Source organism: Chiloscyllium plagiosum, unplaced genomic scaffold, assembly GCF_037043375.1.
Source record: "Chiloscyllium plagiosum isolate Xiang-an unplaced genomic scaffold, Cpla_swu_hap1 HiC_scaffold_25, whole genome shotgun sequence".
Taxonomy (NCBI): Eukaryota; Metazoa; Chordata; class Chondrichthyes; order Orectolobiformes; family Hemiscylliidae; genus Chiloscyllium; species Chiloscyllium plagiosum.
Genome location: NW_028270163.1, coordinates 4,772,314 through 4,788,279, shown reverse-complemented (window position 1 = coordinate 4,788,279; position 15,966 = coordinate 4,772,314). Strand labels below are relative to the sequence as shown.

The following is a 15,966-nucleotide window of genomic DNA, read 5'->3' as shown; positions in this document are numbered from 1 at the left end:
TCTGGGTGTGTGTTGGTGTGTATTTGGGTGTGTGTCTGGGTGTGTGTTGGTGAGTATTTGGGTGTGTGTCTGGGTGTATGTTGGTGTGTATTTGGGTGTGTGTCTGGGTGTATGTTGGTGAGTATTTGGGTGTGAGTCTGGGTGTATGTTGGTGTGTATTTGGGTGTGAGTCTGGGTGTATGTTGGTGTGTATTTGGGTGTGAGTCTGGGTGTATGTTGGTGTGTGTTTGCGAGTGTGACTGGATGCATGTGGGTGAGTATTTGGGTGTGTGTCTGGGTGTATGTTGGTGAGTATTTGGGTGTGTGTCTGGGTGTGTGTTGGTGTGTATTTGGGTGTGTGTCTGGGTGTGTGTTGGTGAGTATTTGGGTGTGTGTCTGGGTGTATGTTGGTGATTATTTGGGTGTGTATCTGGGTGTATATTGGTGAGTATTTGGGTGTGTGTCTGGGTGTATGTTGGTGAGTATTTGGGTGTGTGTCTGGGTGTATGTTGGTGTGTATTTGGGTGTGTATCTGGGTGTATGTTGGTGAGTATTTGGGTGTGTATCTGGGTGTATGTTGGTGAGTATTTGGGTGTGTGTCTGGGTGTATGTTGGTGTGTATTTGGGTGTGTGTCTGGGTGTATGTTGGTGAGTATTTGGGTGTGTGTCTGGGTGTATGTTGGTGTGTATTTGGGTGTGTATCTGGGTGTATGTTGGTGAGTATTTGGGTGTGTGTCTGGGTGTGTGTTGGTGAGTATTTGGGTGTGTATCTGGGTGTATGTTGGTGAGTATTTGGGTGTGTGTCTGGGTGTGTGTTGGTGAGTATTTGGGTATGTATCCGGGTGTATATTGGTGTGTAATTGGGTGTGTATCTGGGTGTATGTTGGTGACTATTTGGGTGTGTGTCTGGGTGTGTAATTGGGTGTGTATCTGGGTGGATGTTGGTGAGTATTTGGGTATGTATCTGGGTGTATGTTGGTGATTATTTGGGTGTGTATCTGGGTGTATGTTGGTGTGTAATTGGGTGTGTATCTGGGTGGATGTTGGTGAGTATTTGGGTGTGTATCTGGGTGTGTAATTGGGTGTGTATCTGGGTGGATGTTGGTGAGTATTTGGGTGTGTATCTGGGTGTATGTTGGTGATTATTTGGGTGTGAGTCTGGGTGTATGTTTGTGTGTATTTGGGTGTGAGTCTGGGTGTATGTTGGTGGTTATTTGGGTGTGAGTCTGGGTGTATGTTGGTGTGTATTTGGGTGTGAGTCTGGGTGTATGTTGGTGGTTATTTGGGTGTGAGTCTGGGTGTATGTTGGTGTGTATTTGGGTGTGAGTCTGGGTGTATGTTGGTGATTATTTGGGTGTGAGTCTGGGTGTATGTTGGTGAGTATTTGGGTGTGAGTCTGGGTGTATGTTGGTGTGTATTTGGGTGTGAGTCTGGGTGTATGTTGGTGATTATTTGGGTGTGAGTCTGGGTGTATGTTGGTGTGTATTTGGGTGAGAGTCTGGGTGTATGTTGGTGATTATTTGGGTGTGAGTCTGGGTGTATGTTGGTGAGTATTTGGGTGTGTGTCTGGGTGTGTGTTGGTGTGTATTTGGGTGTGTGTCTGGGTGTATATTGGTGAGTATTTGGGTGTGTATCTGGGTGTATGTTGGTGAGTATTTGGGTGTGTGTCTGTGTGTATGTTGGTGTGTATTTGGGTGTGAGTCTGGGTGTATGTTGGTGTGTATTTGGGTGTGAGTCTGGGTGTATGTTGGTGTGTGTTTGGGTGTGTATCTGGGTGTATGTTGGTGATTATTTGGGTGTGTGTCTGGGTGTATGTTGGTGTGTATGTTGGTGTGTATCTGGGTGTATATTGGTGAGTATTTGGGTGTGTGTCTGGGTGTATGTTGGTGAGTATTTGGGTGTGTGTCTGGGTGTATGTTGGTGAGTATTTGGGTGTGTGTCTGGGTGTATGTTGGTGAGTATTTGGGTGTGAGTCTGGGTGTATGTTGGTGAGTATTTGGGTGTGAGTCTGGGTGTGTGTTGGTGTGTATTTGGGTGTGTATCTGGGTGTATGTTGGTGATTATTTGATTGAGAGTCTGGGTGTATGTTGGTGAGTATTTGGGTGTGTATCTGGGTGTATGTTGGTGTGTATTTGGGTGTGAGTCTGGGTGTATGTTGGTGTGTATTTGCGAGTGTGACTGGATGCATGTGGGTGAGTATTTGGGTGTTAATCCTGGTGTATGTTGGTGAGTATTTCGGTGTCTATCTGGGTGTATGTTGGTGAGTATTTTGGTGTGTATCTGGGTGTATGTTGGTGTGTATCTGGGTATATGTTGTGTATCTGGGTGTATTTTGGTGTGTAATTGGGTGTGTGTCCAGGTGCATGTTGGTGATTATTTGGGTGTGAGTCTGGGTGTATATTTGTGAGTATTTGAGTGTGTGTCTGGATATTTTTGGTGTGTATTTGGGTGAGTATCTGGGTGTATGTTGGTGTGTATCCGGGTGCATGTTGGTGAGTATTTGGGTGTGTGTCTGGGTGTATGTTGGTGTCTATTTGAGTGTGTATTTGGGTGTGTGTCTGGGTGCATGTTGATGTGTATTTGGGGAGAAAGTGAGGTCTGCAGATGCTGGAGATCAAAGTTGAAACTTTATTGCTGGAACAGCACAGCAGGTCAGGCAGCATCCAGGGAACAGGAGATTCGACGTTTCGGGCACAGGCTCTTCTTCAGGGTGTATTTGGGTGTGTGTCTGGGTGTATGTTGGTGAGTATTTTGGTGTATATCTGGGTGTATGTTGGTGTGTATTTGGGTGTGTGTCTGGGTGTATGTTGGTGAGTATTTTGGTGTATATCTGGGTGTATGTTGGTGTGTATTTGGGTGTGTGTCCAGGTGCACGTTGGTTAGTATTTGAGTGCGTATCTGGGTGTATGTTGGTGTGTGTCTGGGTGTATGTTGGTGTGTATTTGGGTGTGTATCTGGATGTACGTTGGTGTTCTCTGTACCATCACGTCTAGGAATGGGAGTTGGTTGTCCTTTTCTTCCTCTCTCGTGAATCTGATTCCTGTAAGTGTGGCGTTGATGATCCGGTGTGTTTTCTCTATTTCTGTGTTTTTAATGATTACAAAGGTGTCATCTACATATCTGACCCAGAGTTTGAGTTGAATTTGCGGGAAGACTGTTTGTTCTAACCTTTGCATTACCGCTTCTGCTATGAGTCCCGAGATCGGTGAGCCCATGGGTGTGCCGTTGATTTGTTCATATATTTGGTTGTTGAATGTGAAGTGTGTTGTGAGGCACAGGTCCAGTAGTTTGAGTATGCCGTCTTTGTTGATAGGTTCAACGTCCTGTTGTCTGTTCTGTATGTCCAGCAGGTTGGCTATTGTTTCTCTGGCTAGGGTTTTGTCAATAGAGGTGAACAGTGCCATTACATCGAATGAGACCATAGTTTCTTCCTTGTCTATGTGTATATTTCTGATGATGTCCAAGAATTCCTGTGTTGATTGTATAGAGTGTCTGGATCCACTGATCAGGTGTTTCAGTTTCTGCTGTAGTTCTTTAGCCAGTTTGTGTGATGGTGTCCCTGGTAGTGATACTATGGGTCTGAGTGGGATGTCTGGTTTGTGCACTTTAGGTAGTCCATAGAATCTGGGGGTGTTGTTGCTTTCAGGTTTCATTCTCTGTAGGTCAAACCTGGTTATCTGTAGGTTCCTCAGTGTGTTATCCTATTGGTGAGCTGTGGGGTGGGGTCAAACTCCCTCTTTTGGTAGGTGTTGGTATCTGCAAGTAGTTGTTGTGCTTTTTGGATGTAGTCTGCTTTGTCCAGGATGACCGTCATTCAGCCTTTGTCTGCTGGTAGTATGATTATGTTCTTGTCGTTTCTTAGTGATTTTAGTGCTTCCCTCTCCTTGGGGTTGAGGTTATGTGCTTGTCTTTTCCTTGTTATCAGGGGTACGATATTTTGTCTCACTGTTTGTTGTGTCTCTTCTGTCAGTCCGTTGTTCCTGAGCGTGCATTCTAGTGCTGCTAGGAAGTCTGCTGTCTTGGCGTCCCTGTGGTTGTAGTTGAGTCCCTTGGCCAGGATTGTTCTTTCCGTGTCTGTGAGCTGTCTGTGGGAGAGGTTTCTAACCCAGGAGTGTGTTGTGGTGTCCTCTCTGTTGTGTGTTAGTTTGGCCATTTTTTCTTTGAGTGCCGTTTTTTTGCGGTGTGTGGTCCTGTTCTGTCCTATGGTGACGGCCTGTTCTATGGTTCGGGTCCATTCCTGATTGGTGGTTTTTGAAATTAATGATTTTTGGCGTGCAATTTCTTGTCTGTATTTGTGAAGTCTGTTGTGAGCGTCTGTAATCATTACCTGGATCATCTTGAGTCCGTTCTGTCTGGCTGTGTCCCTGGCTTGTGGGTTGTTGACTGGTGGTCTGTATCTGACACATGGTGGAAGGATTCGATTCTTTCGGCATTTGCGCAGGAACCGGAGTTGTTCGTATGTGGCGCTTAGGCGGTTGGCACAGGATTCCCATTTCCTGGGGTCTCTCACCTGTAGGTGTTCAAAGTTTGGGAGAAGATTTGTAACTCGGGTGCTCGTTGTTGTGGTTCTGTTCGCTGAGCTGGGAATTTGTGTTGCAGACATTTCGCCCCCTGTCTAGGTGACATCCTCAGTGCTTGGGAGCCTCCTGTGACGCGCTTCTGTGATCTCTCCTCTGGCATTTATAGTGGTTTGAATCTGCCGCTTCCGGTTGTCAGCTCCAGCTGTCCGTTGCAGTGGCTGGTATATTGGGTCCAGGTCGATGTGCTTATTGATTGAATCTGTGGATGAGTGCCACGCCTCTAGGAATTCCCTGGCTGTTCTCTGTTTGGCTTGTCCTATAATAGTAGTGTTGTCCCAGTCGAACTCATGTTGCTTGTCATCTGCGTGTGTGGCTACTCAGGATAGCTGGTCATGTCGTTTCTTAGCTAGTTGGTGTTCATGGATGCGGATCATTAGCTGTCTTCCTGTTTGTCCTATGTAGTATTTGGATGTGTATCTGGGTGTATGTTGGTGAGTATTTGGGTGTGTGTCTGGGTGTATGTTGGTGTGTATTTGGGTGTGTGTCTGGGTGTATGTTGGTGAGTATTTGGGTGTGAGTCTGGGTGTATGTTGGTGAGTATTTGGGTGTGTGTCTGGGTGTGTGTTGGTGAGTATTTGGGTGTGTGTCTGGGTGTATGTTGGTGAGTATTTGGGTGTGTGTCTGGGTGTATGTTGGTGAGTATTTGGGTGTGTGTCTGGGTGTATGTTGGTGAGTATTTGGGTGTGTGTCTGGGTGTATGTTGGTGAGTATTTGGGTGTGTGTCTGGGTGTATGTTGGTGAGTATTTGGGTGTGTGTCTGGGTGTATGTTGGTGAGTATTTGGGTGTGTGTCTGGGTGTATATTGGTGAGTATTTGGGTGTGTGTCTGGGTGTGTGTTGGTGAGTATTTGGGTGTGTGTCTGGGTGTATGTTGGTGAGTATTTGGGTGTGTGTCTGGGTGTGTGTTGGTGAGTATGTGGGTGTGTGTCTGGGTGTGCTGCTCGGTGAGTGTTCGGGTGTGTGTCTGGGTGTGTGTTGGTGAGTATTTGGGTGTGTGTCTGGGTGTATGTTGGTGAGTATGTGGGTGTGTGTCTGGGTGTGTGTTGGTGAGTATTTGGGTGTGTGTCTGGGTGTGCTGCTCGGTGAGTGTTCGGGTGTTGGAGTTTGACATTTTTAATCATTGTGTTTTCTTGTAGTTTCAGGTTGGATCACAGCCACAAACAACCTCCATACAAGGTGTGTGTTTTCAAATACCCTTTTGTAGCTGGGTTTACCAAAAATCAGCTGTGAGAAATCAATAAGGATAATTCTTTCTCAACAAAAGGAGTTGCAGAGATGGTACTTTTCAGTATAATATCAACAGGCACATTTCCATCTTTAACTTGTTTTCTGTATATTTCTATTCCTTCCAATTTCGATAAAATTGTCATTTTTCTCAGCACAGAAGCCAGTGATCAGCTTCAGTGATGGGTTTAACTTTAAGCACCTGTCACTTTGTTTCTCTTTAACTTTGACCCACATGTGAGCTCATCTCAGTCCTTCTGGAGTTTCAGCCGGTGTTCTGGACCTTCTCAAAATCGCTGCTGTTCTCACCAACACCCATGACCCCAACCACTGAGAGATCCCAGATATTCCACTGTTTGTTAGAGCTACATCCAGGAGTCACAGCTTAACTTGCAAAGGGAGTCAAAAGGCTAAGCAAAGACATGCCAGAGAATTCCGAGAGGCCTGGCACTCCAACCACAACGCCATAAACAAACAGATAGATCTAAATGCCATCTATCAACCCCTCAGCAAACAAACAGGAAATGACATCACCACAAACCCCAGGAAACTGAAAATGTGTTGCTGGAAAAGCGCAGCAGGTCAGGCAGCATCCAAGGAAAAGGAGAATCGACGTTTCGGGCATAAGCCCTTCTTCAGGGTTATGCCCGAAACGTCGATTCTCCTGTTCCTTGGAGGCTGCCTGACCTGCTGCACTTTTCCAGCAACACATTTTCAGTTCTGATCTCCAGCATCTGCAGCCCTCACCTTCTCACAAACCCCAGGAACCCCATCCAGGACAAACATATAAATAGAAAGCAGGAGACAACAGCTTCGCTTCACTTGGAGGTTGCCACTGATGATCTTACCTAGCCAGGTAATGAAACGTCTGGATATCAAACCGACAGCTCAGTGAGCAAACCTACACCCTAAACCTCACCCTGAGCTACAAACCTTCACAAACCTTGCAGAGTCAAAAGTCACAGATAACTTTCATGTGATTTATTAAGTTGTTTCCTGAAAGTGAACTGGTAATTTAGGTTAAGGGAAAGGTCAATAGAGATGCTGCGGTAAACATTGAGGCAATGTTCCAGAAAGCACAGAATAGATACATTCGAACAAATAACAGAAGTTCAAACAGGACAGACCCACCATCTGTGGTTAATTAAAATGTTGTAGATTGTATCAAACAGTAGAAAGATCTACAGTTGTGTAAAGATAGGTGGCAGGTCAGAACATTGGACAGAATTTTTTTTTTAAAAACCATCATTACCATCTTCATTGATGTCAGGAGTCACACCACACCAGGTTATAGTCCGACAGGTTCATTTGAAATCCGAAGCTTTCGGAGTGCTGCTCCCTCGAGAGGGAACCTGTCAAAGGAGCAGCACTTTGAAAGTTTGTGATAATGAATAAACCTGTTGGACTATAACCCGGAGTCACGTGACCACCCCAGTCCAACACCGGCACCTCAACATCATCACCTTCAATATTCTCAGTATTTAAAAATTCAATGCATCCCAATTACTTCTGAAGAATATGCTTTTACAGTCTGATCCCGATGTTGCAATACAGTCTTCACTTCACATCCTCTAATTTTTCCCTGACCGCTCCATTATGGGAAGAAACCGGAGCACCCAGAGGAAAGGTCTGCTTTCTCCATCCACCTAAATGTGCTCGGTGCTAGTGGTAACGTTTTTTTAATCAAAGCTAAAGCATCAGAAAAGATACTAGAGGGACTGAAGCATCACTTAAGAGTGCCTGGGGAAGAATTCTGTTCTGATGACCACTGTGCCTCTCTCTGACGATAAATGGTCACCTGCTAGCATCTAGCACATTTATGTGGGTGGAGGAAGTGGAACCTTCCTCCGGGTGCTCCGGTTTCCTCCCACAGTCCAAAGATGTGCAGGTCAGGTGAATTGGCCATGCTCAATTACCCACAGTGTTCAGGGATATGTAGGTCTGGTGCATTAGTCTGGGGTAAATATAGGGTGGGAAATGGGTCTGGGTGGGTTACTCTTTGGAGGGGTCGGTATGGACTCATTGGGCCGAAGGGACTGTTTCCACACCGTAGGGAATCTACAATAAAAACTAATAGTTTTCCACTTCAGGGCTAGAGCATTGCCACATAACATGGAAGGCGATTTTGGTTTCTGGCTGCATACCAATTGATATCGGCTATACTTTCCAACTGTTTGTGAAGAATACTTGGCATGTACTTCCCCTGTGCCACTCACAGCAGATATGCCAAGTTGGTATCTTACATAACATTTCATCAACTATTGGACAATGTCTTTCATACAGATCATCAGCAAATGAACTTTCTGCAGCAACTCCAATACGCAAGATCTTACACATGACCATCCACCCAACATTTGCAAATTGTCCTCCATTATCTGTTAAAAAATTTCTTTGCATGTTAAAAGCTGTAGCAAGTCACATTTTGATAACTTTTATCCACTAGTTTCTGTTGATTACTGTATTGGATAAGTACATGAATAGGAAAGGTTTGGAGGGATATGAGCCTAACACAGGCGGGTGGGACTAGTTTAGTTGGGAACATGGATGGCATGGAATAATTGGACCGAAGCGTCTGTTTCCATGCTGTATGACTCTATGAATATTTTTCAGTCCCCTGTGCAGGTCTGGTCTGATTGTCATTCAAGTACTGACTGCGTGTTCTGATTGTACTGACTGTCGGGACCTTGGTTTGACATCTAAGAGATGTCCTGCATGTAGTGCAGCACTCCCTCAGGGTAGGGTCAGCAAGGGCATGTACTCAGGTTCCTCAATGGGGCCTTGAGCCAATGCTGGAGCTCACACTCTAACAGCACAGGGAGTGTAGTTGCACCAGGGTTTAGAAAGGTAGCTCACCACCACCTTCTCCAGGATAATCCCTGCTGCTCCAGTCAGTGACACCTACATTCATGAAAGACAAGAAATCTCTATATTTTTCAGGCTGATGGGTTAACGATACCTCCACCGAACCAGGGGGACAGTCCACACAGAGTGGTTGTGGCAATGACTGAACCACACTTCACATTCCCACCTTTGTTCCAGCCTCCTGACTCCGGAAAAGTGATCTCCAAATCAGAAGGGAACAGGAGTTAAAGGGACAGTGGAGGAATACACTGACGGTAAACATACCTTTTTGCAGATCTGACTGGACATGCAGCACAATCTCCTCTCATGCAGTCTGCCGTGGTGCAACACGTGCTGCAGATGGGGTTTGATCGCAGTCTGATCGAGAGTTTGGTTCGTAGCAAGTACCTGATGTGTGGGAGCCAGTACAGCTCAGTCAGTGACCTACTCTCTGATCTCCTGGGAGCTGAGGAGGGAGGGAGAGAAAGGAGACCGCAAAACACAGGTATGACCTTTTAAAGAATAAAAACCTCTCCTGGTTCCTTCATCAAAAGCAAAGTACGGCAGATGCTGGAAATATAAAATAAAAACAGAATTTGCTGGAGAAACTCAGCAGGTCCGCCAGCATTTGTGGGGACAGAGTTCATGCTTCAAGTCCCAAGACTCGGACTTGAAACATTTGCTGGCAAACCTGCTGAGTTTCTCCAAGAGTTTCTGTTCTTGGGCTTGCTTCCTGAATTTTGATCTGGATTTCATGTTTGCCCAGTTTGATTTGATGTAATCTATTCATTGTCCAGCACCAAATGGTAAACGCTACCAAGAGATCTCGGTGTGTGTTCATTACTGAACCTGGCTAACTGCTGAGTTTTGTTTATTTATTCCCCCAGGGAGTGACCAGAGGCAATGGGAAGCCGGACCTGCCCTCAGTGAGCAGAGGGGGGCAACAACACAGAGAACGGGTAAGCCCATAGTAAGATCATATGGAGGGGTGGGTTGGAGATGATAGTGGGGAGGGAGGTGGAGATGCAGGTGGGGGAGAAAAAAGTTGAGTCATAGTCATAGAGTCATAGAGATGTACAGCACGGAAACAGACCCTTCAGTCCAACCCGTCCATGCCGACCGGATATCCCAACCCAATCTAGTCCCACCTGCCAGCACCCAGCCCATATCCATCCAAACCCTTCCTGTTCATATACCCATCCAAATGTTGCAATTGTACCACCTCCACCACTTCCTCTGGCAGTCCAAACAGTCTATTTATTCCAAGTTTGCAGGCACTAGCCGGTGCAGTATCCCAAGGTCACTACTATTTACAATCGACATTAATGCCTGTGCTCCAATACTGTGTTTCTTTGTCTAAGTTTGTCAATGATATCAAGCAAGAGATGATTTTGATAGTGGGACATGGAGGTGATATTGGGGAGTAGCAGATGGAGGGGGAGATGGAGTAGGAGGAGATGGAGGGGGAGGGGCAAATGGACAATAAACAATAGACAATAGGTGCAGGAGTAGGCCATTCTGCCCTTCGAGTCTGCACCACCATTCAATATGATCATGGCTGATCATCCTTAATCAGTATCCTGTTCCTGCCTTATCTCCATAACCCTTGATTCCACAATCCTTGAGAGCTCTATCCAACTCTTTCTTAAATGAATCCAGAGAGTGGGCCTCCACTGCATTCCGGGGCAGAGCATTCCACACAGCCACCACTCTCTGGGTGAAGAAGTTTCTCCTCATCTCTGTCCTAAATGGTCTACCCCGTATTTTTAAGATGTGTCCTCTGGTTCGGCATTCACCCATCAGCGGAAACATGTTTCCTGCTGCCAGAGTGTCCAATCCTTTCATAATCTTTTACGTCTCAATCAGATCCCCTCTCAGTCTTCTAAACTCAAGGGTATACAAGCCCAGTTGCTTCGGTCTTTCAGTGTAAGGTAATCCCGCCATTCCAGGAATTGACCTTGTGAACCTATGCTGCACTCCCTCAATAGCCAAAATGTCTTTCCTCAAATTTGGAGACCAGAACTGCACACAGTACTCCAGGTGTGGTCTCACCAGGGCCCTGTACAGCTGCAGAAGAACCTCTTTGCTTCTATACTCAATCCCTCTTGTTATGAAGGCCAGCATGCTATTAGCCTTCTTCACTACCTGCTGTACCTGCATGCTTACCTTCATTGACTGGTGTACAAGAACACCCAGATCTCTCTGTACTGCCCCTTTACCCAAACTGATTCCATTGAGGTAGTAATCTGCCTTCCTGTTCTTGCCACCAAAGTGGATAACCATACATTTATCCACATTAAACTGCATCTGCCATGCATCTGCCCACTCACCTAACTTGTCCAGGTCACCCTGTAATCTCCTAACATCCTCATCACATTTCACCCTGCCACCCAGCTTTGTATCAGCAGCAAATTTGCTAATGTTATTGCTGATACCATCTTCTATATCTTAACATATATTGTAAAAAGCTGCGGTCCCAGCACGGATCCCTGTGGTACCCCACTGGAGCCGTTTATCACTACCCTTTGTTTCCTATCAGCCAACCAATTTTCAATCCAAGTTAGTACTTTGCCCCCAATACCATGCGCCCTAATTTTACTCACTAACCTCCTGTGTGGGACTTTATCCAGGGACACTACATCTACTGGATCTCCCTCGTCCATCTTCAGAGTTACATCCTCAAAAAATTCAAGAAGATTAGTCAAGCATGATTTCCCCTTCATAAATCCATGCTGACTCTGTCCTATCCTGTTACTACTAATTTCATCTTTTATAATAGACTCCAGCATCTTTCCCACTACTGAGGTCAGACTAACTGGTCTATAATTTCCTGCTTTCTCTCTCCCACCTTTCTTAAAAAGTGATATAATATTAGCCACCCTCCAATCCTCAGGAACCGACCCCGAATCTATCGAACTCTGGAAAATAATCCCCAACGCATCCACGATTTCCCGAGCCACCTCCTTCAGTACCCTGGGATGTAGACCATCAGGCCCCGGAGACTTATCAACCTTCAGACCTAACAGTCTCTCCAACACCAAATCCTAGCAAATATAAATTCCCTTAAGTTCAGGTCCTTCAGCCACTGTTACCTCAGGGAGATTGCTTGTGTCTTCCCCAGTGAACACAGATCTGAAGTACCCATTTAATTCCTCTGCCATTTCTTTGTTCCCCGTAATATATTCCCCTGTTTCTGTCTTCAAGGGCCCAATTTTTGTCCTAACCATTTTTTTGCCTTGCACATACCTAAAAAAGCTTTTACTACCCTCCTTTATATTATTGGCCAGTTTACCTTCGTACCTCATTTTTCCTCTGCGTATTTCCTTCTTAGTAATACTCTGTTGCTCTTTAAAAGCTTCCCAGTCCTCAGTTTTCCCACTTATCTTTGCTATGTTATACTTTTTCTCTTTTAACTTTATATGTTTCTTAACTTCCCTCGTCAGCCACGGCCGCCCATGCCTCCTCCTGGGATCTTTCTTCCTTTTAGGAATGAATTGATCCTGCAACTTCTGCATTATACACAGAAATATCTGCCATTGTTCCTCCACGGGTCATCCCTGCTAAGGTATTGCACCATTGAACTTTGGCCAGCTCCTCCCTCATAGCTCCATAGTTCCCTTTATTCAACAGAAGTACTGTCACTTCCAACTGTACCCTCTCCCTCTCAAATTGCAGATTGAAGCTTATTGTATTATGGTCACTACTTCCCAATGGCTCCTTCATTTCGAGGTCCCTGATCAATTCTGGTTCATTACACAATACCAGATCCAGAATTGCCTTCTCCCTGGTCAGCTCCAGCACCAGCTGCTCTAAGAATCCATCTCTGAGGCACTCCACAAAGTCTCTTTCTTGAGGTCCAATACCATCCTGATTCTCCCAGTCTACCTGCATGTTGAAATCCCCATAACAACTGTAGTAACATCTTTACGACAGGCCAATTTCAGCTCCTGATTCAACTTACATCCGACATCCAGACTACTGTTTGGGGGCCTGTAGATGACTCCCAAGAGAGTCTTTTTACCCTTAGTATTTTGCAGCTCTATCCACACTGACTCTACATCCCCTGACTCTCGGTCCCCCCGCGCAAGGGACTGAATATACTCCCTTACCAACAGGGCCACCCCACCCCCTCTGCCCGTCAGTCTGTCCTTAAGATAGGAGAAAGTGAGGTCTGCAGATGCTGGAGATCAAAGTTGAAACTTTATTGCTGGAACAGCACAGCAGGTCAGGCAGCATCCAGGGAACAAGAGATTCGACGTTTCGGGCACAGGCCCTTCCTCAGGAATGAGCAGGGAGTGTTCAGCAGGAGAAGATAAAAGGTAGGGAGGAGGGACTTGGAGGAGAGGTCTCCGCCTCCATCCTACTCCGACCTATCACCCTCACCTTGACCTCTTTCCACCTATCACATTTCCAACGCCCCTCCTCCAAGTCCCTCCTCCCTACCTTTTATCTTCTCCTGCTGAACACTCCCTGCTCATTCCTGAAGAAGGGCCTGTGCCCGAAACGTCGAATCTCCTGTTCCCTGGATGCTGCCTGACCTGCTGTGCTGTTCCAGCAATAAAGTTTCAACTTTGTCCTTACGATAGCACGTGTAGCCTTGAATATTCATTTCCCAGGCCCTCTCCACTTGAAGCCACGTCTCAGTTATCCCCACAATATCGTATCTGCCAATTTCCAAAAGAGCCTCAAGCTCATCCATCTTATTTCTAATGCTTCGTGCATTCATGTATAGCATTTTTAATTTGTTACTGCCCTCACCCTTCCCATCAACCCCTATTTCACTCAACCTTACAGCATGATCCCTTTCCGAGTTTTCTGCCTCATTGATACAGTTGTCTTTCTTGACTTCCCTTGTTCTAACTTTCCCTTCAATTTCCATTTTAAACATCCAGCTTGTCCCCTCCCCCCCCCCGCTACTTAGTTTAAATGTAGCGGTGTTGCAGTAGAAAACCTGCCTGCCAGAATGCTGGTCCCTAACCTATTAAGGTGCAAACCGTCTCTCTTGTAGAATTTATGTTTACCACAAAATATACCCCAGTGATCCAAGAACTTAAATCCTTGCTTCCTGCACCAGTTCCCCAACCACACGTTCAAGTCCATTATCTCCCTGTTTCTGGCCACACTAGCCCGAGGAACTGGAAGCAAACCGGAGATAACCATCTTGGACGTCCTGCTTTTCAGCCTTCTTCCTAGTTCTCTGAAGTCCCGCTGTAGTATGTTCCTCCTCTTCTTCCCAGAGGTGGGGAGATGGAGAAGGGGAGGGGCAAATGGAGGTGGAGAGTTGGAGGAGGGGAAGGAGCAGTTGGAGATGGGGAGGGGGAAATGGAGGAGGGGTAGCTGAGGAGGGGGAAGGGGGAGATGGTGTTCTTAGTGGGCAGAAGATGAAGGTGATAGTGGGGTGGAGATGGAAGTGGCAGTGGGAGGAAATGGAGGTGGTGGAGTGGGTGGTGAAGGTGGCGGGGGGAGATGGAGGTGATAGTGGGGGGAGAGGAGATGGAAGTGGGGGAGGTCAAAGACTGAGCCTCATTAAACCCGGGAAGTTTGTGTCTGGATTTACCGTGTGGACAGGAGTAGTGCCAAGTGTCGTGCTCCTGTTGTGAAAAAAGCCAGTCCTGGGCTGGAAATCGTAGCTCCAGCTCACCTGGGGTTTTGTGGTCTAGACCTCCATCCTGGACAGCAGCCACCAGTGCCTGAGGGCACCCACTGGGCAGTGACCATCCATCATCTCCCCATAGACACTGGCATTAAACACGTACCACCATCTCCCCATAGTCACTGGCGTTGAACACGTACCACCATCTCCCCATAGACACATCTTCATCCTACTTCTATCTAGTTCTCCACTTCAATGGCACATTATAGAGCATGCCTGCGTCTCCTACTGGAATACTGCTGCCAAGACAGGTTATCCACTGGATTAGACTAGACTGCATCTCAAGACTTCTCACTTGCTAACGTGCCAACCAGCGAAGGACCCACTCTGCTTCCTGTTTGGCATAGTCAGAAGACTGGTGGACAATGTGGTGGCCCCTACACTGTGAGCTTTTACTTTCTCTTGTAATCTTTGATCCAGCATCTTACCAAAGGGCTTCTGGAAATCTATGTACAATACATCAACTGTTGTCTACAGTTATTGACAGACTGTTCTTTCCAGTGTGTGTTACCTCCTCAAAAAACTCTAATCAATTGGTCAAACATGATTTCCCTTTCACAAACCCATGTTGACTCTACCTGATTACCATGTGCAATGAACTTGTACAAGTGTCCTGCTATAACATTTTCCCTCATGCCAAACATTAAATTAATCTGTCTGTAGTTTCCTTCCTTGTTTCCAATCTTTTTTGAATAAAGAAGATTACATTCAGTATCGTCTAATGGGACAATCCCCAAATCAAGGGAGTTTTGGAAAATTAATACCAACTATCTCATGAGTCACTTGGTTTGAGACCCTCGGATAAAGTCCATCAGGCCTGAGCCACTGTCAGCACACAGGTCGAATGGTTTACCTGGTGCTGCTTCTCAGTGAATAGTCCCTTTCCTGAGTTCCTCTCTCCCTTCCATTTCCTCATTAATTTCTGCTTCTGGGATTAGATTTTCTACAGTGTGGAAACAGGCCCTTCGGCCCAACCAGTCCACACCAACCCTCCAAAGAGTAGCCCACCCAGACCCTATATTTCCCTCTGACTAATGCACCTAATCACCTAATCTGTACATCTTTGGACTATGGGAGGAAACCGGAGGAAACCCACGTAGACACAGGAAAAATGTGCAAACTCCACACAGACAGTCCAGCGGCTGGAATCGAACCTGGGACCCTCATGCTGTGAGGCAGCAGTGCTAACCACTGAGCCACCGTGCCACTGCAGATGTTACTGTTATCTTCAATAATGAGGACTGATGTAAAATATCTCTTCAATTCATTTGCCATCTCCTTAGTTTCGATTATTGATTCTCTGGTCTCACTTTTTATTGGATCAGAGCTCACTATATTCACCCTTTCCCTTTTTAAATATTTTTAAAAACTCGGACAATCGGTTTTTATATTTCTGGCTGGTGTCACGGTGGCACAGTGGTTAGCACTGCTGCCTCACAGCACCAGGGACATGGGTTCGATTCCTGCCTTGAGTATCTCTCTGTGTGGAGTTTGCACATCCTCCCCGTGTCTGTGTGGGTTTCCTCCGAGTGCTCTGGCTTCCTCCCACAGTCCAACAATGTGCAGGTCAGGTGAATTGGCTGTGGGAAATGCAGAGATAGGATCGGGAGGCTGGGTCTGGCAGGTTTGCTCTTTGGAGAGTCAGTGAGGACTCAAATGACCTGCTTCCACACTGTTGGGATTCTATAAA

The 15,966-nt window shown here is 46.2% G+C and overlaps 1 protein-coding gene across 2 annotated transcripts in view; it reads left to right on the top strand.

Annotated features, from left to right (window-relative positions):
* LOC122561971 (baculoviral IAP repeat-containing protein 7-like) overlaps nt 1-15,966 on the top strand; it is a 75,048-nt gene that overhangs the window by 43,064 nt on the left and 16,018 nt on the right. The window contains exons 4-6 of one of the 2 annotated variants that reach the window (XM_088000412.1): nt 5,701-5,734; nt 8,919-9,128; nt 9,511-9,582. In XM_088000412.1, coding sequence (XP_087856538.1) covers nt 5,701-5,734; nt 8,919-9,128; nt 9,511-9,582 — 316 coding nt within the window. Of the gene's footprint in view, nt 1-5,694; nt 5,735-8,918; nt 9,129-9,510; nt 9,583-15,966 lie in introns of both variants that reach the window. The other variant, XM_088000411.1, reaches the window with a different exon arrangement.